At 38.2% G+C, this 23859-nt stretch overlaps 1 protein-coding gene across 7 annotated transcripts in view; it reads right to left on the reverse strand.

Moving 5' to 3' along the window:
• The window catches only part of pus7 (pseudouridine synthase 7), a 76040-nt gene that overhangs the window by 16437 nt on the left and 35744 nt on the right, over positions 1–23859 (reverse strand). For 6 of the 7 annotated variants that reach the window (XM_059654553.1, XM_059654555.1, XM_059654556.1 and 3 more), the window contains 7 exons: positions 16060–16171; positions 14818–14895; positions 13851–13979; positions 9593–9718; positions 1285–1346; positions 988–1148; positions 428–554 (listed from right to left, as the gene is read on the reverse strand). In XM_059654553.1, coding sequence (XP_059510536.1) covers positions 428–554; positions 988–1148; positions 1285–1346; positions 9593–9718; positions 13851–13979; positions 14818–14895; positions 16060–16171 — 795 coding nt within the window. The remainder of the gene's footprint in view (positions 1–427; positions 555–987; positions 1149–1284; positions 1347–9592; positions 9719–13850; positions 13980–14817; positions 14896–16059; positions 16172–23859) is intronic. The other variant, XM_059654558.1, reaches the window with a different exon arrangement.

A 23859-nucleotide genomic window follows, 5' to 3' on the forward strand; every position in this document is an offset into this window, starting at 1 on the left:
TTTATGGGGATAGTGTGGGTCTTGGTAGGATGCTCTTTGGAGGGTCAATGCAGACTCAATGAACTATATGGCCTATTTCTGCACTCCAGGATTCTATGATTCCGTGACCTTTAAGAAAGAAACTAGCTGACCTTACCGTCTCCAGCCTAAAAACAACTCAAGTCCCTGATTAACGTGTTCATCTTGTCGTAAAGCAATAAAAAATCTGATGCTGCTCCCACTGTCTTATAACAATTAACCGATTAGTTGGAATTCTGTAGATATCATCAAGATTATTTGCACACTCAGCACTTCATCACGCACCTTACAGTACAAATTACACAGAGAGTACCATTGTTCAGTCTCTAATTATTAATATTATTCAGAGACAAGTCTAAGTTTGATGGGTTATAGTACAGATCTAACTAAACAGGAATATTTAATTTACCTCCTTTCAGTACCAAATCTCCTGGCACAGCTTTAAGTCCATATTTTTCAATCCTTTTGCTCACTATTTTATTCCACACATAGCTCTGATAACTGTGAATGTACATTAGTCGATTATTCCTTGGAATCTGAAAAGAAAGATATGGTAAATCAAAGTGACTTTTTCAAATCCCAAGCGTTCAACACCTAGACATCCAAAGAATTTCAAAAGACAAAATGTTTTTCTTCAAGCTTTTAAGTAGATTCAATTTAAATTCATCCCCAAAGTTATTAATAATGAATACTTGCAATCTCTTCAAGTTTACAGGCTTAATTTTTCATTGGTTGCTTCACTGCAAGTGAAGTGCACATTTCAACAATTATATTAAGAACACGACAGATCATGACTATTCCTTCAGAAACTGGATAAAAATCAAATTGAAATCAATCCTATTGAAACACAGCAAAGGAATTCTTTGAATTTAAGTGAGCGACTAGGATTACAGGGTACAGTACAGAACAGAAACTGGCCCAACCAATGGTGGTCATGCTCCTCTCAAGTATGTACTAGCTGCAACTTACCATACCAAACGCTGATGCAATGTTCTTCATTCCATATTTTGCCAGGCCTCGCAGTAACTGTCCTTCTACACATCTTTTCACTGGAAGCTTTTTCAATGCAGCCTCAGGATCCTTGGTTTTAGCCCATTCTTCTCTGCATTTCACAAGATAACCTCTCTCTGCTAAAGGCGAGATAGGATAGGGTAGAGATAGGAGCGCTGTGAAACGTTTTATGAACTTTACCAATCAAATGCTGAAATTTTCTTGACTAAAAATAATTTGGTAATATTGGATATATGAATATGTAACAATTTCTACCTCCAGGTCGAGGTTTTAGGATTAGATCCATAACTTCACTCCATTTGTTATGCAGAATTGCTCTAAACAACACAACCAGTTATGACAATCAAAACACATGTCCAACAAAACACAGAACAGGTCGTCATCGCCAGAAAATAATGGCAAATATAAGAGAAACAGAACAGCATATTTAGAATTAACAAACATAATATTACGGAATTTAAACATTTAAATCAGTTCCCAGCTCCCCAACCTTTCTTACAGTAATGAAGGATGCCTCAAGTACAATAAAATCAATAATAATTGATGATGCCATTGATGTTTTTCTAATAGAAGAGGAGGCCCTGAATCAACATAAACAATGCAGAAAAACTGAACCCACTACAAGAATGTGGACTTACTATATCCACATATCAAGTAAAAGACATCTGTACAAATGTAACTCCTGTAACCTCAGTGTTGGAAGCCAAGTTGAATTCTATACCAATCATCATAAATTAATGCCAATTTAGATCATCCTCCTGACTGATCTTTTCAAAACTAACACAACTGAGACAGAGATATTAGGAATTGCAGTCGCTGGAGAATCTGAGATAGCAAGGTGCAGAGCTGGATGGACACAGCAAGCCAAGCAGCATCATAGGAGCAGCAAAGCTGACGTTTCGGGCCTGGACCCTTCTTTCTAGGCCCGAAATGTCAGCTTTCCTGCTCGGCTTGCTACATTCATCGAGCTCTACAACAAGTGAGACAGTTGGCTGTCCACAGGATAGAGAACAATAAATACAAGTCTTAACATGTAAAAAGACTCACAGAGAACCAGCCTATACACAGTTGTTTCTATAAAATAACTGAGATGTTAATTAGCTCCATGGATGATTTAAAAGGGTTTCAAGCTGTACTGTTGTTTTTAGAAAAAAAATTGATAACAAAAGAAGGGAGTATAATTCAGAGTGCTGAATTGAATGTTAAATTGAGTGTAGGAACAGGAAGAAAAGTGAGAGGCAGAGAGCAAATTTAAAAAAATTTAAATTTAAAATAATCTCCAACAATAATTCAAACTTGAAGGAATGCAATTCCATTCTTGTAATAGGTAACTTCAATACCTGAATTAATGTTTATAATGTCATGAAAAAGAAACTTGGACTGAAATGAACAAACTCAACATGTAGTATGCAATTACATAAAGTTGACACCATTCAAAGCTTTTGAATGGGGAATAAGGCAGCACACATCTGCCCTCAACTGAGGTTCCTGTGGCATCTGCAATAACAATGAATGTTATAAGCTTCATCATAATTTTGTTGGTGTTTTTAGTGCAATGTTATTTACACATGCCGGTGATCAAAGTTTTGGCTGAATTTTGATACAGTGTAGAATTACTCTACAATGTCAGAGGGTTAGAATAGGGTGGACAGGGAGAGCCTTTTTCCTAGCATGGTGACGGCAAGCACGAGGGGGCATAGCTTTAAATTGAGGGGTGAGAGATATAGGACAGATGTCAGAGGTAGTTTCTTTACTCAGAGAGTAGTAAGGGAATGGAAAGCTTTGCCTGCAACGGTAGTAGATTTGCCAACTTTAGGTACATTTAAGTCATCATTGGACAAGCATATGGACGTACATGGAATAGCGTAGGTTAGATGGGCTTCAGATTGGTACGACAGGTGGACACAACATCGAGGGCCGAAGAGCCTGTACTGTGCTGTAATGTTCTATATTAATGTCATTCTTCCTGTTGATGTTATCATTATCTACGCTATCTATTCATCAGAACTGGTCACAGAAACAGACTAGTCGTTTATAAAATGCCCCAATGAATCTTCATCCTGAACAGTGTTTGTGTTTGATGATTTGAGGAATAGGATGGAAAGAGAAGGGTTGAAGAAAAGGTAAAAGGGAAGGGAAATAGATGAAAGTACCATAGCAAACAAGGGAAGATTATAATGGGCATATGCTCATCAGGTTTTGGTTTCTCAAAATTATGATTTGAAACATTTAATATTTCAGTATGAAACTAGTTTCATGAAACGGGACATAACTTTGGCAGCATTACCATTAATTAAAATAAAATTTCAGATCAATTTAGTTTTGATAACAAGGCAAAAGGTTCACTCAGTAAATCTATCATACACTGTTGCTCTATTCAATTAAAACAAAGATGAAAAGCTTAACTTCGTTCATTAAAATTTTAGGTTCAAACAAAGATTAAGATCTAACAGGACTGTTTTCCCTTCTGATCTCAGTCAGCAGCTTAAGCGATCCAGAGATCTGATCACAATCTAAGTTGATCCTATTTTTCAATATTGCAACGTAACAAACGCTAAATTACCAGAAGTGGCATTTTTGGAATTAGGTCTGACCTAATTATTCGGTTGAGCATATTCCACACTATTGTCACTAAGATAAATTCTCTGGTCATTCATGTCACTGCGTTTTGAAGACATTACCGGGTACATATTGGCTGTCACTTTTAACTATATTTGAGAAGTTCAAGTTGTATATGAAGCATTTTGAGATGCCCTAAGAACACAGAATTACTACATAAATGCAAACTATTTTACTCTCCTTTATTTTTGTCTGTTGTGAAGCAGAACTGCTTCAAAAACATGCTCACTTCTGGCATACCGAACTCTCATGCTCAATGTCTGTCTTATATTTAATTGTGAATCATCTTTATTTCAATGGGAACAGAGAAAGTACCATCTGAAAGATATAAATATTGACAGTGTCTCTGGCATTATAGTTCATTACATAAATAAGCTTGGACTCCTATATACAGCATAAGAGCAGGCTGTTTGGCTCACTGTGTTCACACTAGTCAAAGATCTGACTACACAAATTAAACTTTCCAGTTTTTGGCCCTTAGCCTTAGAGGCTATAGCAATGCAAGTGAATACCAAAATGCTGCTTAAAATATTATGAGATATTCTAGTTCAACAAACCTATTAGGCACTCAAATCCAGGCTCCCACCACCCTCTCGGTGAAAAACATTTATACACAATTCTCCCCTTACCCTCAATCTATGTATCCTGGTTACTGACTCGTCTACTCATAGAAAAAGTGCCTTCCTATCCTCCCAATGAATATCCTTCAATTTTATGCACCTCTATCAGTTCCCATCTCCAAGGAAAACAACATGAGTCTAGAAGACAATATAAGAGCTGAATTCAGACCATTCAGCACATCAAGTCAGCTCCACCACTTGATCACAGCTGATGTGTTTCTCAGCCTCATTTACCTGTCTTCCCCCTGTAACCCTTGATCTCGTACCATTTATCTCTGTCTTAAATACACTCCACTGCTTTCTGCGGCAATGAGTTTCACAGATTCACTATCCTCTGGCTGAAGAAATTCCTCCTCATGACAGTTCTAAAGGGTCAACCCTTCAATCTCAGGCTCCTCGCCTCCCCCAATAGTGGAAACACCTTGTCTACGCCGACCATATCTAGGCTGGTTAGTATTTTTTAAGTTTCGATGAGATTTCAGCCTCCATCCTTCTAAAGTCCATCAACTACAGATCCAAAGTCCTTAAACCCTCATGTGACAAGCCATTCAAGCCTGAAATTATTTTTATGAACCTCCTCTGGACTCGCTCCCAGTACATCAAGCCTTAAAAACAGGGCCCAAAAACTGTTCACAATATTTCAAATGCAGTCTGAACACAACCTTATATAGCCTTAGCATACACCTCTGCTCTTCTTTCTAGCACTCTCAAATTAAATGCTAGCACCGCATTTGCTATCTTAACTGCCAACTGAACCTATAAGTTAACCTTAAGAGAACTGTGAACTAGGACTCCCAAGTCCTTGTGTGTTTCAGATTTCCAAAGCCTTTCCCCACTTCGAAAAATAGCCTCCTCTTCTATTCCTCCTATCAAAATGCATAACCTCATACTTTCCCACATTGTATTCCATCTGCCATTTCTTTGCCCACTCTCCTCGCCTGTCCAAGTCCTTCCGCAGCAAACCACTTCCTCAACACTACCTGTCCCTCCATCTACTTTTGTGTCATCTGCAAACTTACTGACAATGTCCTCAGTTCCTTCATTCAGATCATTAATGCGTAACGAGCTGTGGTCCCAACACTGAGCCCTGCAGAATTCTACTAGTCACTAGCTGCCATTCTGAAAAGGATTCCTTCTACCAGTTAATCTGCTTCTATCCATACGAGAACCTTGCTGCTAACACCATGGGCTCTCATTTAGCAGCCTCCTGCATGGCATCTTGTCAGAGGCCTTCTGGAAATCCAAACAGATCACGTCTACTGCCTCTCCTTTGTCTAAATCACTTGTTACCCTCTCCAAGAATTCTAACAGATTTGTCAGGTATGACTTTCCCCTGATGAAGCCAGACTAACTCAGCATTATTTTACGATGTACTTCCCAGTACTCTGTATCTCATCCTTAGTAACAGACTATAAAATCTTGACAATGACCAAGGTCAGGTTAACTGGCCTGTAATTTTCTGCCATCTGGCTCCCACCCTTCTTAATTATGGGTGTTACACTAGCCATTTACCAATGATTCCTGAAAGAGCACCACCAATGCCTCCACAATCTCCTCAGCTATCTTCTTCAAAGTGCTGGGGTGGACCCTATCTGGTCTGGGTGATTTATCCACCTTCAGAACTTGCATTTGCCCCAGCAGCTTCTCCTGAATGATGGCCACCATACTCACCTCAGTCCCCGACTCGAAATTTTGGTATGCTACCAGTGTCTCCTACCATGAAGACTGATGCAAAGTATCTATTCAGTTCCTCTACCATATCTTTGTTCCCCATTACTATTTCTCCATCCTCATTTTCCCACAGTCCATTGTCCAGTTTTGTCCCTCTCTTACCTTTCAGATATCTTAAAAAAAATCCTCTTGCAATCTTTTTTTGTATTATTAATTGGTTTACCCTCAGATTTCATATTCTCCCCCCACTTAATTGCTTTTTTTGGTTATCTGCTGGTTTTTAAAGCCTTCCCAATCCTCCTGTTTCCCACTAATCTTCACTACATAGAAAAAGGAAAGCCCCCTTTTCTTTTTACGCTGTTCCTGATTTCCCTTGTCAGCTCTCGTTGCCTTGTCCTCCCTGTGTATGTTTCTTCTTCGCTGGGATGAATTTCTAACCTCAGAAACTCCTGCCATTCCTTTGCTCCACTGTCCTCCCTGCCAGGCTACCCTTTCAATCAACTCATCACCTCCTTCATCATAGCTTTGTAGTTACCTTTACTCCAATGTAATACCATTATACCGGACTCAAACTTCTCCCTCTCAAATTGTAGACAATATTGTTGTCAGTGCTCCCTAGGGGTTCCTTCACCTTTAACTTCCTGATCAAGTCTGCCTCACTATACATCACCAAATCCAGAATTACCTGTTCCCTAGTTAGTTCTACCACAAGCTGCTGCAAAAAAAATCTCAGAGGTTCCACAAATTCCTTTTTTTGGGATTTCTGCCAACCTGATTTTCCAAGTCTACCTGCACATTGAAGTTCCCACGCTATTGTAATATTGCCTTTCATATATGCCTTTTTAACCTCCTAATTTATTTCCTGCCCCACATCCTGACTATTGTTAGGAGGCCTCTGCATAACTTCCACAATGGTCATTTTTTCTTTCTGGTTCTTCAACTCTATCCACACAGATAAAATGCATGAAGGTAGGTAAACCCCTGGGACTTGGTAGATGTACCCCAAACTTTGTGGGAAGTTAGGGAAGTGATTGCTGGGGCAGTTGCTTAGATATTCATATCATTGATAGCCTTGGTGAGGTGCTGAAAAAGACCAAAGATTGGCTAATGTGGTGCCATTATTGAAGAAAGGTGATAAGGAAAAGCTAAGAAACTACAGACTAGTTTAATGTCAGTGGTGGATACATTGTTGGAGGGAATTCTGAGGGACAGGATTTACTTGTATTCAGAAAGGCAAGGAATGATTAGGAATAGGCAACATGGCTCCATGTGAGGACAACTGTCTCACTAACTTGATTGAGCTTTTTTTAAAAGAGGTTACAAAGAAGACTGATAAAGGCAGAGCGGTGGAAGTTGTATATATAGACTTCAGCAAGGTATTCGACAGGGCTCTGTGCGGTAGACTGGATAGCAAGGTTAGATCACATGGAATCCAGGGAGACCTAGCCATTTGGTTACAAAATTGGCTTGAAGATAGCAGACAGTGGATGGTGGTGGAGGGTTGCTTTTCAGACTGGACGTCTACGACCATCAGTGTGCCTCAAGGATTGGTGCTGCGTCCAGTGCTTTTTGTCATTTATATAAATGATTTGGATGTGAAAACAGGAGGTATGGTTAGTAAGTCTGCAGATGACACCAAAACCAGTGGAGTGGACAGTGACAAAGGTCATCTCAGAGTACAACAGGATGCTAATCAGAAGGGTCAATGGGCCGACAGGTGGCAGATGGACTTTAATTTAGATAAATGTGACATGCAGCATTTCAGAAAGGCAAACCAGGACAAGATTTACACACAAATGATAAGGTCTTGGGGAGCATTACAATACAGAGACCTTGGAGTGCAGGTTCATAGTTGCCTGAAGGTACAGTTGCAGGTACACAGGGTAGTGAAGAAGGTAGAAGGTATTTGGTACGCTTGCCTTTATTGGATAGTGCATTGAGTATACTAGTTGGGACATCATGTTGCATATGGACAGGACCTTGGTTCGGCCTCTTTTACTGCATTCATTCCTGCTATTGGAAGGATGCTGTGAAACTTGAAAGGGTTCAGAAAAGATTTATAAGAATGTTGCTAAGGTTGGAGGGATTGAGCTGTAGGGAAAGGCTGAATAGGCTGTGGCTATTTTCCCTGAAGCATCAGAGTCTGAGACGTGACCTTATAGAGGTTTATAAAATCATAAAGGGCACATATAGGGTGAATAATCAAGATCTTTTCCCCAGGGTAGGACAGTCCAAAACTAGATGGTATAGGTTTAAAGTTGAGAGGGGAAAGATTTAAGAAGAGAGTTAAGAGGCAGCACTTCATGCAGAGGGTGGTCTGTGTACGGAATAAACTGCTAGAGGAGATGATGGAGGCTGGTACAATTAGGACATTTAAAAGCCATCTGGACAGGTACATGAATAGGAAGGGTTCAGGAGGGATATAGGCCAAATGCTGGCAAAGGGGACGTGATTAATTTAGGATACCTGGTCAGCATGGACATGTAAGACTGAAGGGTCTGTTTCTGTGCTCTACATCTCTATGACTGTATTATCGTCTGACCCTATATCGTTTCTTGCTAGTGATCTAATTTCATTTCTTACTGACAAAGAAACTCTACCCACTCTGCCCATCTGCTGATAGTTCACAGCCCTGATCCCTCATCAGCCAAGGTTTGTGAAGCCCACAACATCATACCTGTTAATTTCAATTGCTGCTACCATCTCATTTATCTTGTTTTGTATACCACATGCATTTAATATCTTCAGTCCAACATTGACTATCTTCTCATACTTATCCCCTTTTCGGCTGTGTCTGAAATTAGAACCCAACTCTTTCCATATTCTTTGTCATATTACTTGTTGTGGAAAGTTTAAAGGCTTTGATTGTTTCCTCATAGTTCAGGCTGTCCAGCCCAGACAGCACTGTGGTGGATCTCCTCTGCACCCTCTTTACTGCAATCACATTTTTCCTGTAATGTGGTAAGCAGAACTGCACATAGTATTCCTGTTATGTCCGAACCAACATTTTATATATTTCAAGCATAATCTTCTCACTTCTGTATTCTATGCCTCAGTTAACAAAGACAAGTTATCCAAATTTATTCTTAACCACCTTCTCTATCTGACCTGCTACCTTCAGGAATCTGTGGACATACCTTTTTGATCTTCAGTACTTTCCCAGGGAGCTACCAATAATAGTGTAATTCCGTGACTTGTCAGTCCTCCCCAAGTGCATTACCTCACACTTTGAGGTTTTCCATTTGCCACAGTTCTACTTACCTTAACAATCTGTTGATAGTCTCCTATAGTTTATGGCCCTCCTCCTCCTCACTATTTACCACTTCAATTTTCATATCATCTAAAAACTTGTTCTTGCTCATAACCCTGCATTCAAGTCCAAATTGTTAATGTACACCATTAAAAGGCAAGGTCCCCAGCAGCGAGCCCTGTGGAGCTTCACTGGATAGAGACTTCTGATCACAAAAACATCCTTTCACCCTCACCCTCTGCATCCTGCTGTCAGCCAATATTGGATGCCACAGACTATTACTTACTTGTTTGCCTGAAAAAAAATCAAAGCATTTATCCTTAATTAGCCTTTGCTATATTTCAGCTAGTGCGCTATATGGGACCATTTCTACAGAAATGTTAAAAATAGAGGTTTAACTTACTTTCCTACTTGGTAAGTAGGAACTGCTGTTGTTCCAAATCTCTGCATTCCATAATAATTAATAAATCCAACGTCCCTCAGTGAAGTCATTGCTTGCTCTACTTGTTCATTTGATCCTGTGATATTCCTAAAAAAAATTACAAATACAATCAATAAGAACTTTAAAGTTGTCCACATCAAGTTACAAAGATTAAAAGGTAAAATTTGATTTTGCAAGAGAGATATATCATGCTAAAACGAAAATATACCAGTTCCAAACAAATTCACTTTGCCCTTTAGCTGTTTATTTGCAATTTAGTGCATTACTCAGCTGTTTGTGCTGCCAAATAAACAAAGTCTAATGCTGACTGTGCTTTCCAAGTCCTCACTAATAAAATCTAGCTTTCAGACTATGAAATGCCTTTGCATGCAAGTGTGGGGCAAGCAAACATTCCTGCAGATAAACCTGAACAATGACGCATTTTATATTTCCAGTTAAGACAGACTTCCAATGTGACAGTCTTGTTTCGTGCCTCCAGGGTTGTAGTTTTAACTTGCAACTAATAAATACGAATCAGTAAGATTTTAGCTAAAACTATGCCTATTCAAATATTATACCAAGATACTTATAACTTCAATAAAAGATGGTTCATGGGTTTTTAAGCTGCTGATATCCATACATTCCATTATTAATCATTCTCTGTAAACGAGACTATAATTTCACTTGTAATTATAGTTTAAACTAAATTCTGTGCATTTTCTGCTTCGTAGTTTAATGCTCTGAGGTGATGTGTAAGTGCAGCATTGGTTCCACATGACAGAAATTTGAGATGATATATGGATAATGATGGGATAGTGTCAGGGGAGGTGCTTAGATTAGTTCACAGGTCAGTGCAACATCGAGGGCCGAAGGGCCTGTTCTGCGCTGTATTGTTCTATGTTCTATGAATCTGACAAAGAGCCATACAAAGAGAGACCTCGACCTGACAACGATCACAAAAGTGGGCAGGAGGGGAAGCCAGATTATTAACATTGAGTGACGAGTTAACAAGATATATCTTATTCACTGAACTTCTCAATAGGTAGGTGGCATATTGCACAATCTAAAACTAGTCATTATAACATTGCAGACTTGGAGAGCTCATAAGTTTTGAGACAACACCTGTCTTTAAAAGTTGCCTGGAAGTTGCATAAGTGAACCTATGCTGTTATATCCAGGCTAACAGCCTTTGAAATATGATGTTTAGTGGAAGCATTATTAAATAGGGCAGCGTGTCTTTATGCTGCAATTAGGAGGATATTAGCAATGAATTCACATATTTTATGTTTAATTGTGTTGTTCACACTTTTCAGGATAGAGATAATGGTATCAGCTCTCCCCTTAACTGTTCCATGTTGTTTAAATTTAGGTGTTAAAAAGGCTCTCTCGTGAAAATGAGACAATACACTGGGCAATAAGCACCAAATAATGCTTCTACAAACAGCTAGCCTGTTTAATTGATGGTTATTAATTAGAAATGTCATTGAGAACTCAGCTCCACATAATTCTATGAGCCAATCCTCAAATGAATGGCAATCAAAACAACAACAATATGATTGATGAGAGACAATATTAGACAATTAAACAGTGTCACTAGCCAAGAAAGTGATATGAATGGGAGCACTACTGAATGAAGTAATAAGAAAACCAGTACTTAACAAAATGGGTAAGAGTAAGTATGTTACAAAAGTGAAAACAATACAATAGTTTAAAGTTAGGTTTACCATGGAAAGGAAAATGTCTATTAGTAACATTCAAATTCAAAATGGTAGATTTTAAAGCAATAAGCTAAAGGAAGTTGAACTAATACTGATATTAACAGACTGCAGATGTAAGCCAGTTTTATAGAAGCTAAACAAAGAGGTTGGAACAGTATCTACCAGTAGAGTGGAAGGAGTGAAAAAATGGAGAAACCAAGCCAAATACGAAGCATTCTGGATTAACTGATGAGTGTCAAATGACATTAAATGTGAATAAATGTAATAAGATTGGGGAAATGAAATATAAATAGGCGACGTGATAAAGTGAATGGTGCTAAGCTTTCGGGTACAACACGAGAAAGGAAACGATGGATTGCTCACAGAATCTAGTTCTGCAATGTGAAGCAGTAGTAAGGAAAGCTGAAAAGATGGAGCAAAATTCCAGGGGCTGATAATGTGTCTAACAAATCCACAGGAATGGTCACACCCAGGACGAGTACAATTCTGGTCACCATGTTACACAGCAAAGACCACAGATTAAAAATTTAGAATACAAGAATATTCAGAACAGAGCTGGTGCAAAAAGGGAAAGTAAACTTATGTCTAGCCGGGGACAGGGTTGAAGAGCATGGGATAATGGATTATAGAGGGGGAAAAATGTAAATTGATTGCCTAAATGTTCAGGAACATTCCAAAATCAAAGGCACTTACAAAAATCTGGTCTGGGTAGACAGTTTAAGATTTTCTTGTCACTTCATGCAATAATAATTATAAAGATTAAAAAGTGTCACAAATCTGGACTCCAAACAAACTCAGTGTGAAGTTCCAAGACAATTAACTACTTTACACAAAGGGTAGTGAATGTACGAAAGCAACCACAAGAGATGGCAGTTACTTTGGAAACATTTAATAAGGCATCAGTTGAGGTTTTGTGGGGATGAGTGATTGAAGGACATTAGCTTCTGGTATCAGCCAAATGCATTGTAGTATTTTTCTATCCTGTTTACATCCAGGTTCTTATTTAAGCTTTCTTGTTTCTCTGCTGTGTATCTCTACAACAATCATGGGGAAAATTCATAGCCTGATCATGTTCATATGCAAAGTTGGTATAGTACTTATGGATTGGAAGGCAGGACGTTAGAATTTGCTTGTAAAACGATAGGGGAGGGAAAGAGTATGTGGCTCCCTTAAAAGGTAAGTTTTTTAAGCTTGGAGATTTTAAAAAGTGTCTGTAGGCATCAACAAATGCTTAGAGATTGAAATTGAAACATTGTATCAAAAGACAATATTGTTAGCAAGCAAAACAGCATTTTTACCAAGGCAAGGTTTCTGAATTTAGCCAATTAATTTAAACCAGGCCCTAGATACCAATGCCCACTTAAATTTAAATCTGATGGTGTTGACAACCTTGGACCAATCCTATCGTAAGGAATTAGTGGGTCATCAAGGGTATAAAATAAGTCATTTGAAAATCAGGGTGAGAGTAAACTGTCATCTGCTCTCAACAGGTATCAGCTCTAAAGAAAGAGAAAATCACTGTCTCTCACAGAAATCTCTAATATCTCAGAGTCAGCACCATCTAAGTAAAGGTACTACAGCACTCTTAGCTCATTTTCCTGACACAAAAATTTGACGGAGGAAGGTATTCCTAACTGGAGGACAATGTAGAAGGCAAAGAACATTCCGGAAGATTTAACCTGGCTGTAACTTGAGACAGGGCGGCATAGTGGCTCAGTGATTAGCACTGCTGCCTCACAGCACCAGGGACCCAGGTTCGATCCCACTCTCAGGCGACTAGCTGTGTGGAGTATGCATATTCTCCCTGTGTCTGTATGGGTTTCCTCCGGGTACTCCAGTTTCCTCCCACTGTCCAAAGATGTGCAGGTTAGGTGGATGTGCTCCTGAGATGCTGCTTGGCCTGCTGTGTTCATCCAGCCTCACATTTTATTATCTTGGTCTGTAGATTAGGTGGGTTAAAGGGGGATGGGTCTGGGTGGGATGGTCCAATGGTCGGTGTGGATTTGTTGGGCTGCAGGGCCTGTTTCCACATTGTAGGGATTCTATGATTAAGCTTCATTTTTTTTATTAATTTGGTTTATATAAGTGGGATGTAGAATTTTATTTTATTCAGGAATAGTTACAAGGGCGATTTTTCGGTTTGTTAGCAGTTCTGTTAATTTGTTAACTGTTGGAGTTAGATAATTAAATTATTACTTGTTGATTATAAATTCAGTATCAGGGATTTCTTTCATTTAACCACTCCTTGAATAGATTACAAAGGCAAGGCGAGCTTCTCTGGGTGTTTCAGTTTCAATTATGGGGGGGGGTTGGTGTTAATCACTCCTTCATAACACTAAAGTGGTATGACAATAAAGGAAATAAAAAGGTGAGGCAATGTGTAAGCGATTAACTATTAACATTCACGACGTTTGAAATGGGAATGATTTCCAAGATACACAGTCCTTTTTTCTGGAATATAACAAACGTTAACTTACAAATTACAAATAAAATAAACTTTTCTTATTCCTTAAAAACCTTACCTCAGAACAACTGTAAAATGATTTCCTTGCAATTCACCCAACTTCAAGGGATATTTTTTATAACTAAAATTTCCTAGCTTGAAGTTCATTAAACATTTGTTCAGATGAGAAAGCCTCTCTGCAGTGATTCTGTGAAGAAATTCAAGCATGTTACACCTGCATGACATTGAAAATTAAATCATTCTTGTCAGTCTACATGATTCCTCCTAAAACAAACTTCAGGACATAAAGCTTAAGATTTCCATATTATTGAAATGATATTAACATGAAGATATGCAGGTCACAAATGTGGACCTGAACAAATATCTAAAATGAAGACGTATTAATTCACATGACCGGACTCACATATTTTTAACTGGTCTCCTTAATGAAGCATTTTATTCCCTTGGCGAGTAACCAATGAGGAGTAAATTTCTTCACCCAGAGAAGGGTAGACCTGTGTAATTCTCTGTCACAGAAAGTGATTGAGGTCAAAACATTGAATGCTTTCAAGAAGGAGTTTGATATAGTTCTTAGTGTTAGAGATATCAAAGAGTATGGGGAGAAAGCAGACGACTAAGTTGGATGATCAGCTATGATCATATTGAAAAGTGGACTTGAATAGGCCTATTCCTGGTTCTATTTTTTACATTTCTATGGTTCTGTGTAATCCAGTAATGCAATCTGGAATCATCAATGCAAGATGGTCAAAACAGTTATAAGTACTGTTCGCAACTTATGAATCAATGGGTGTGAGCCCCGAACCTGTTAACAGGATTTAAGCATAGCTGTTGAAGCCAACAAAATGGCCTGATGTAAACAGCATCCAGAACGCAAAAGGTCATACATTAAATGTTTCAAACATAATCAGTCCAATTCAATTGCAATGCCTGGAATAAAGTATAACAACATCATAGAAAAAACCTCGAAAGAGGGGTTTGTCAGCAAAGCAGTTCAATAACTACATACTACGTGAGGCAATACTTACTTTACAACTGCAATTTCTTGTACCGTTATAGCCCTCTTATCTTTAGTTCCCATGTAAGAAAATATATTTGGCTTTACTCTGCAGAAACATTGAAGAGAAAAATATTTAAGATGGGGTAAACACAAATATCTGAAAAAAGTGTCCAGCTTTGTAAATGCATAACTTTGGACTGAAAGCCAATAGTTGAGGTTTGAACTAGAGTTATATACAGAACTGAGACACCAAAACATAAGAAAGAATTACTTCACAACTTCTAAACATGATTCCATAATTTTGTAGAAATCTATGTAAGCAGCACTGCAGTTAGAACTAGTAATCAAGTTAGGAAATGGCCTATTGAAAAAACAGCAAGAGAATGAACTGACTAGTTATTTCAGCAACTAAAATAGCGTTTCAAGGGAAAATACTGGCTTAGGAATCCAAGGACCCAAGTATTGTTCTGGTTTCCTGGGCTCAACATCACAGCAGAAAGCAGAATTTGAATTCAATAAAACAAAAGTCTAATGATGACCATAAAACCAGTGTCAATTGTCATAAAAAAACCCATCTGTTTAACTAATGTCTTATAGGCAATGAGATTGGTGTCCTTACCTAATCTGGCCTTCATGTGATTTCACAAAAATGTGGCTGACTCTTAACTGCTTTCTGAAAAGGCCTAAAAGGCTACTCAGTTGTATCCAAGGGAAATTAGGGATGGGCATTAAGTGCTGGTCCAGTTTGCAATGCCCAGAACACATGAGTGAATAAACAAGTCAAAACTGATCAACATATTATTTACACTGTATGCAATCAAATACTGACATTGCATAATCAAAAAATTACTAGACCAATGCATGTTGTTGAACTTTCTTTGGTAGCCTTAGAAAGGCTTTCCAATATAGTCAGACTTATCATACTACCTGCAGGTGTACCACATAAACATATTGCCAATGGAGTTAGATGCAAAGAACATCAAGGCCACTTGCCTCCTCTTCTCCTTTCCCTCCAGTCCAGAGCTTAAAGCATCTCTCTTGTCGATCATACTTCACATTCCTCCCTCATCTTACTTCATTATACATACTCTGTGTGACCTCAAGAAAATGCAACTTGATACAACTCCCCACTACAAAGTAATGATCAACTAACATGAATTAATATGCATGTATTTCACCAATTTTAATTCACATAAACTGAAAAGCAGAACAGTAAAATCTTTTTGTAATATATAGTAACATTTGGTATAAAAAATATGTAAAAACTTACCTTAAAAATTTAGACAAGACATTAATAGCATCCATTGTGTCTTTGTTTTCCTTATAAAGCACAAAATGGCAGTAGCTCCCCCTGTTTTTGGGCCATGAGTGCTTTCTGGGATCTTTGAAAATAAAGCAATTCAGTAAGCAAAAATGATGTTAAAACAGGTCTTCCCTTTAGCCAAAACTTCCTCAGTGAATAGAATGCACATCAATTTAAAAACAATAATTAGTGCATAAAGAAGCAAAACATAGGCTGATCAATTTCTCAAACTCAATTTGCAATCTTTAACTAAAAGCATCCATGATACGTAGCCACTACATTTAAAGAGTTCACCATACATTATGTCTCATCTGCAGAGTACCAAGTTACAGTCAATGAAGTCAACTTATTATTCCATGGATACAATAACTTTTACATTAAACCCAAGATGAATTCTATGATTTGTTCCAGTTTCCTATGAAAACGATAGACCAGTAGCACTGCACATGGGTCAGAGAATCATAATACAGCCTGGAAAGAGGGAATGCAGTTCATTGAATTTGAGTCAGCTTTTTCATACTGCAAATAAATAGACAAACACCCCTGCTTTTATCATCCTTTAAATACTCTCGTTCTATTCTTCTCCTTGCACTTAGTCGTTATAATTAGAAAAAAGAAACAAGTAAAATTTGTTTGTATATTTGTAAAAAACAGGGATCACTGTAAATAATCCCTAAAACAAAGAGCACTTGATTACAGATTCACTGCTGGAGGGTCACTTATGAGTGAGTTTATTAGTATTAGTACCACGTTTTAGGGTCTGTACTCTTTCAGGAACACAGTTACACATAGGGTTAGGGGGATGGAAACTGAGGTGTAGTCCTAGTATGCAGGAGGATGAGTGTCAGGAGTACATGGACAGGACCTCACTGTCACAGGAGTGTGCTGGCAGACAGCAAGCTGGATTGAGGTGTGTCTACTTTAATGCCAGGAGTATCCGGAATGAGGTAGGTGAGCTTACAGCTCGGATAGGTACCTGGGACTTCGATGTTGTGGCCATTTTGGAGACATGGATAGAGCAGGGTCACGAATGGACGTTGCAGGTAGCAGGGTTTAGATCTTTGATTAAGGTCAGGGAAGGTGGTAAAAGAGGGGGAGGTGTGGCTTTGTTGGTCAAGGACAGATGAGAGTAAACCAGTTGATGTGGTGTATATGGATTTCAGCAAGGCGTTTGATAAGGTTCCCCACAGTAGGCTATTGTACAAAATGTGGAGGAATGGGATTGTGGGAGATATAGCAGTTTGGATTGGAAATTGGCTTGCTGAAAGAAGACAGAGGGTGGTAGTTGATGGGAAATGTTCATCCTGGAGACCAGTTACTAGTGGTGTACCACAAGGGTTGGTGTTGGGTCCACTGCTGTTTGTCATTTTTTTAAATGACCTGGATGAGGGCGTAGAAGGAAGGGTTAGTAAATTTGCAGATGACACCAAGGTCGGTGGAGTTGTGGACAGTGACGAAGGATGCTGTAGGTTGCAGAGAGACATAGATAAGCTGCAGAGCTGGGCTGTGAGGTGGCAAATGGAGATTGATGCGGACAAGTGTGAGGTGATGCACTTTGGTAGGAGTAACCGGAAGGCAAAGTACAGGGCTAATGGTAAGATTCTTAGTACTGCAGATGAGCAGAGAGATCTCGGTGTCAATGTACACAGATCCTTGAAAGTTGCCAGCCAGGTTGACAGGGCTGTTAAGAAGGAATACAGTGTTTTAGCTTTTATTAATAGAGGGATCGAGTTCCAGAACCAAGATGTTATGCTGCAGCTGTACAAAACTCTGGTGCGGCTGCACTTGGAGTATTGCATACAATTCTGGTCACCGCATTATAAGAAGGATGTGGAAACTTTGGAAAGGGTGCAGAGGAGATTTACGAGGATGTTGCCTGGTATGGAGGGAAGTTCTTACAAGGAAAGGCTGAGTGACTTGAGGCTGTTTCGTTAGAGAGAAGGTTGAGGTGACTTAATTGAAACATATAAAATAATCAGAGAGGCCTTTTTCCTAGGATGGTGACGGCGAGCATGAGTGGGCATAGCTTTAAATAGAGGGGTGAAAGATATAGGACAGATGTCAGAGGTAGTTTTACTCAGAATAGTAAGGGAATGGAATGCTTTGCCTGCAATGGCAGTAGATTCGCCAACTTTAGGTACATTTAAGTCGTCATTGGATAAGCATATGGACGTACATGGAAAAGTGTAGGTTAGATGGGTTTCAGATCAGTATGACAGGTCAGCACAACATCAAGGGCTGAAAGGCCTGTACTGTGCTGTAATGTTCTATGTTCTTGTGAGCTACCATTAAAATTCTTAAATCTATATAAGGCCTCAAAGAGATTTCAAAATAAATAGAAAATAAAGGTGTAAAAAGTACTTAATCCAGTATTAAATCTTAAATAACTAGTATGTGATAGTGAATGGAAAGTTATAATATGTCATGGCACATAAAATTTCAATTCTGTTAAACAAAAATTGTTCACTTTCGGTTTGTTCATATTTAGTAGCATATTTTTACCAGAACATAAGTTGGAACCACCTAATGATGAAATTTCTTAGTTTATCAGGAACTTAGTTTCAATCACACTATAATTAATGCTCGAACATTTTACTGCATTGAGACGCTATAAAGATATATGATGCCTGTTTCTCCGTTTCGCTATCCCCTCGAGTCAGCTTGCTGCACCTTGGTGTCAAAAGGTTATTTATTCAAATCCAACTCCACAATGTCAATTGACACTCCAATGAATGCAGCATTGTCAGAAGTATCATTCTTTGGGTGAGACGTTAAAATTAGGCCTCAACTCCCCATTTCAGAGCTGCAGGTGATTTACCTTTGGGTACAAAATTCCTCCCTAAATCACTAACACAACAAAAGGAACACCCTTCATCTCACTGTTTGAGGGAATTTGTTGTCACCAAAAGAGCTTCCATGTGATTTAAATTAACATAATAAATTGTATAACATTATTTTTAAAAAGCACATTTTTAATATGCATAGTTTTAAGTACAAACTATATTTGAACATAGGATTCCATGCAATTTTCTAAAGCTTTTACATACAATCAAAAAATTAAACTGGTTAAAATTTACTAACCTTATCGTTATTAAAAACCTGACCGTTTACACTCTGTTAAGCTAATTTTTTTTCTTCCATTCAAGATAAAAAAGGCGACTTAAACAATCAATCTAACCTTTTTAACGGAATTCAAAGAAGGTTAGATTTTCAATTCAGAATTCAAAAGAAATCTGTTAAGAAAATTACTAAGTATAATGTTGTTGAAGATACCAGTCACTCATAGTGAAGCTATAAGTGGCTTTGTGTTCCTTAATAATAGATTGTAATTTAATTCAACAGCCCAGCAAACATTCAGTAAGTTTCAGCTCAGCAGTTTTCAAATTAGTGTCATGTTACCTTCCTTATGACAAACAGGAGCTGTACCTTAGTAAACCAAACATTACCTATGGCCTACAAATCCAAGGACAGACATTTCGAACTAACAACAGATTAAAACCAAATAATGGGCAATATGATGAGGTTTCTGTAAAAATCAATCCCACAAAATAAGTTACAAATTCAGTCAATAGCCATCTCTTCAAAGTTTTCCTGTGAAATACTGATGATTATTTGTATGGTAATTTCTAGAACTTCTTTTTAAAATGGGTCAACCATATAATGTAGTGCTTTTAATTTACAGCTTCAGAGAATAATCTTCACTTTGGCAAGCTGTATATAATGGTTGACATTTCTTTTCAGTGGAATGAAATATATCTTACCTGCTGCTTTGACCTCTGTCCAACCATTGAAAAGCATAAGAAGTATAAACAAAGCATTATTTAATTTTTAGAATGATACGCCAGTGTGGGTGTATTGCAAGTGGCCATGCAGGAGTTGCAGCTATGAATGGGTAAAACATGAAAAGTACGGAGGTCACCAAGCAGTCTAAATAATACCATTCTGATTTTCACTCAATTAGTTTAGCAACTATTCAGCTGTTTGTAATGTTATCCAGATCGTGATCTCCTAAACATGCACGAGAGTACTAATTATTTGCAGTTTAATTCATTTGCATGAGATTTTCAAAGCAAAAATGCACAAGTGTGTGACGAGTGGAAGACAATTATTCTCAGAGTAAACACAATATACATGATCAAAGATACTTACATAATTTGCCCTCTGTCAATTCACCATTTCCCAGGCTATATGCAAATACTTTATACAACTGAAAGGTTCACAGAAAACGTAATGGTCTTACAAAAAATCCTCATTCTTTATCAACAGCTTTGAACCCCAAATGAAACAAAAGTAAGAAAAAGTAAAATTTTCTCCCTCCAATGATAAATCTCCACTGTCTTGATCAAAACCCATACAGTTAACTTGCTGGTTTAAAAATGAGCAACCTGACACCGATGATTCATGTTTTCTTTCCTTATAAAAATGAAAAAAAAATCATTTCTGCAAAGAAAAGCCTGAGCCTGCTGCCTAAAGAACATGGTTCTTTTGTGGTCCATATGCAAGCCCAGTTTTTCACTATAATAGATTTAGAATTGGACAACACAGAAGGCAGACATTTGTTACAGTAAACCATCACCGAATTTTCTGAAAGAGCAATCCAGGTTTTCTTATTCCCTTGTTCCCTCCCAATATCCCTTGTCTTCCTGTTTCTCATGACTTTTTGATTCCTTTTTAGAGGCTACCAAACAATCTGTTTTAACAATCTCATTTGGCATTCCAAATTCTATCCAAGTTTTAACATAAGAAGTTTCCATTATGCCTGGTTGTTTTGCTAATGAGCTCAAATCTGTTCCTTGTGATTATCGATCCTTCAAGTAATTAAAATCTCTCTCTCTCACCTTCCTTCTCTGCTTTTAAGTACTGGTCCATCCAAGTATGTACATCAGTCTGAGGGATTACTTATTGAAACAATTTCGGGCGGGTGAACAGAGTGATAACTCTACTTTGTTAATCTTTTTCTCACATGCTTCTAATGTGTATGTAACCCAGCTGGCAATATTTAAATTGAAATTTGAGCACGTAACCTGGACTGACACTTCAGTGTAAGTCCCAGCCATATCTCAATGCCAATTTTCAAATTCCAAAGTTAACAAACTTATGCCAATGTTCACATCCAAACGTAATCCTATTAGTTAATTCTTTGTCAGAACAGTTAATAACTGACTAAGCAAAGGATAGACTGTTGTCCTCCCTGTCTTAATTTGGTTTTCTATTCACCAAAGGCTGCTAGTCCAAGCCACATAGCTATTCACACATTTGTTTTTGTTTCCCACTTGGTCAATTTTGACATGGGCTTCCGTAGGCATTAGGCTATTCCGCTGTATACTTCAAATCTATTGCTGGGAGGTCACCTAACCATTGTAAGGCATAGGATCATGCTCGATTCTGACATTATCCTATGTAGAGATAAGCACTTACAGGCTATGGGGGTCACTGGCTATTAAAAGCAGAAATCCTTCTAGTTGAATTCCATTCTGAACTAGGGATATTGTAGCTAATCAACATACCCCAACATGAATAGCACAAGCAAGTTAAATTTGAAGGGTTCCTACTGTTGCTCGATATCTCAGCATCCTTTGCTGCAAAGGAAAATGAGGACAGTTTAGGTAACTGTAGTCTGAAAGCTTGCCAAGACTCCTACACTAAAGTATGGCTATATGGTCGACTCCTCGCACCTATCGAACCATCTCCCGCAAATTACAATGCTGTCAGAGGGAAAACAAAGAAACCTCATAAGGGCACAAGTATTTTTCTTTATGCTAATATTATTTTATATTGGCTAATATTATTATATGCAGTGTTCTGCAGTGAAAATTTGTGAAGTAAACTAGTTAGGACTAGTTATCGGATGTTAATGCATATATAATATAAGCTTGGGCTGTGTTATTAACAGCAAACTCTAAATCATGTTTATCGCAAGTTTATAGAATATCTTAATACTGCATATTTGCTGACACCATATGCTTTGATGCAGTAAAAAAAATTCATAAAGAGACCAGAAATAAATAATTCTTAACATTCTACTTGCAAATGCCAATGAAAAGTGAGTTGTATCATAAAACATCCTGAAAGGTTTTGCAAATATGTTTGGGTTTGAAAATTCATGTCATTGTCATCTGTTTCAACTTAAATTAGTTTAATTATGGACAATATTTTCATGAAGTACCAACAATTAATACACATCAGCCAACCAAACTTTAGAGGCTATCAATGAGATGGAGCTACAGAACATAGTGCACCGAAACAACTACTTCTAAATAGCAGCTCCAAAGCATTAGAGCAACAGGTTTTCTTCAGTTCTTTAAGACAATACGTCAACAGTACTAAATGCAGTGCATTTCTCCTTGAACTATCTTTCCCTTCAACACCTTTAAAACATCAATATTTTCCAAAGCTCTGGAAGGTATTGCTGGTCCTCAGGTTTTCCTCCACCTTAAAGATCAAGGTCTTTTACATTACTTATGCTGTAGTTTTAAACATAATTGTCTCAACAATCATGTGGCTGTTAATCAACTCAACTTTGTTCTTGAATATCTGGCGAACAATCCATGATTGTGTTAGATTACTTCCAAAACAAGTCACTGTCATATTATCTCCCCTGAGATCCCCAACGTTATCTTCATTTCAAATCATTCCTGTTTTGTTGCAGCTGATGGCCCATTGTCTGATCTTTTCCAAGAATTAAAGAGTTTTGCAAGTTCTGTCCTCTCTCTTCTACTCTGCATTACTGATGTCTTCCATTTTTCATCAATCAGCCCTATTCACTCTTTTCTTTAGGTTTGTGAACATAGGAAATATGGTTAGGAAATCTGCATATGATACTAAAATTGGAGGTGTACTGGACAGCAAAGAAGGTTACTGCAGAGTAGCATGGGATCTTGATCAGATGGGTCAATGGGCTGAGGAACGGCAGATGGAGTTTAATTTAGATAAATGTGAGGTGCTCCATTTTGGAAAGGCCATCCAGGGCAGGACTTACACACTTAATGGTAAAGTCCTGGGGAGTGTTGCTGAACAAAGAGACTTTGGAGTGCAGATTCATAGTTTCTTCAAAGTGGGGTTGCCAGTACATAGGGTAGCGAAGGTGGTGTTTGGCCTTTATTGGTCAGTGCCTTAAGTTTAGTAGTTGAGAGGTCATGTTGCAGCAGTACAGGACACTGGTTCGGCCACTTTTGGAGTACTGCATGCAAGTCTGGTCTCTCTCCTATAGGAATGATGTTGTGAAACTTGAAAGGGTTCAGAAAATATTTATAAGGATGTAGCCAGAGTTGGAGGGTTTGAACTATAGGGAAAGGCTGAATAGGCTGGGACTATTTTCCCTGGAGCGTCGGAGGCTGAGGGGTGATTTATAGATGTTTATAAAATTATGATGGTCACGGATAGGGTAAACAGGTAAAGTCTTTTCCCGGTGTGTGGAGTCCAAGACTAGAGGACATAGGTTTAAGATGAGAGACCAAAGATCTAAAAGGAACCTGAGGGGCAACTTTATGGAATGAGCTACCACGGGATGTGGTGAAGACTGGTACCATTACACCATTTAAAAGGTATCTGGTTGGGTATGTGAATAGAAGGGTTTAGAAGGACATGGGTCAAATGGGACTAGATTTATATAGGATATCTGGTTGGCATGGACAAGTTAAACTGAAGGGTGTGTTTCAGTGCTGAATATCTCTATGACTTTATCACACTCTATATCCAGTAGTCATCTTCAGATCACGTGTTTTCAGTGCTCAAGCTCCAGGTTAGTGCATAAATTGCATCTTCTTG

The sequence above is a fragment of the Stegostoma tigrinum genome, chromosome 25, assembly GCF_030684315.1.
Source record: "Stegostoma tigrinum isolate sSteTig4 chromosome 25, sSteTig4.hap1, whole genome shotgun sequence".
Lineage (NCBI taxonomy): Eukaryota > Metazoa > Chordata > Chondrichthyes > Orectolobiformes > Stegostomatidae > Stegostoma > Stegostoma tigrinum.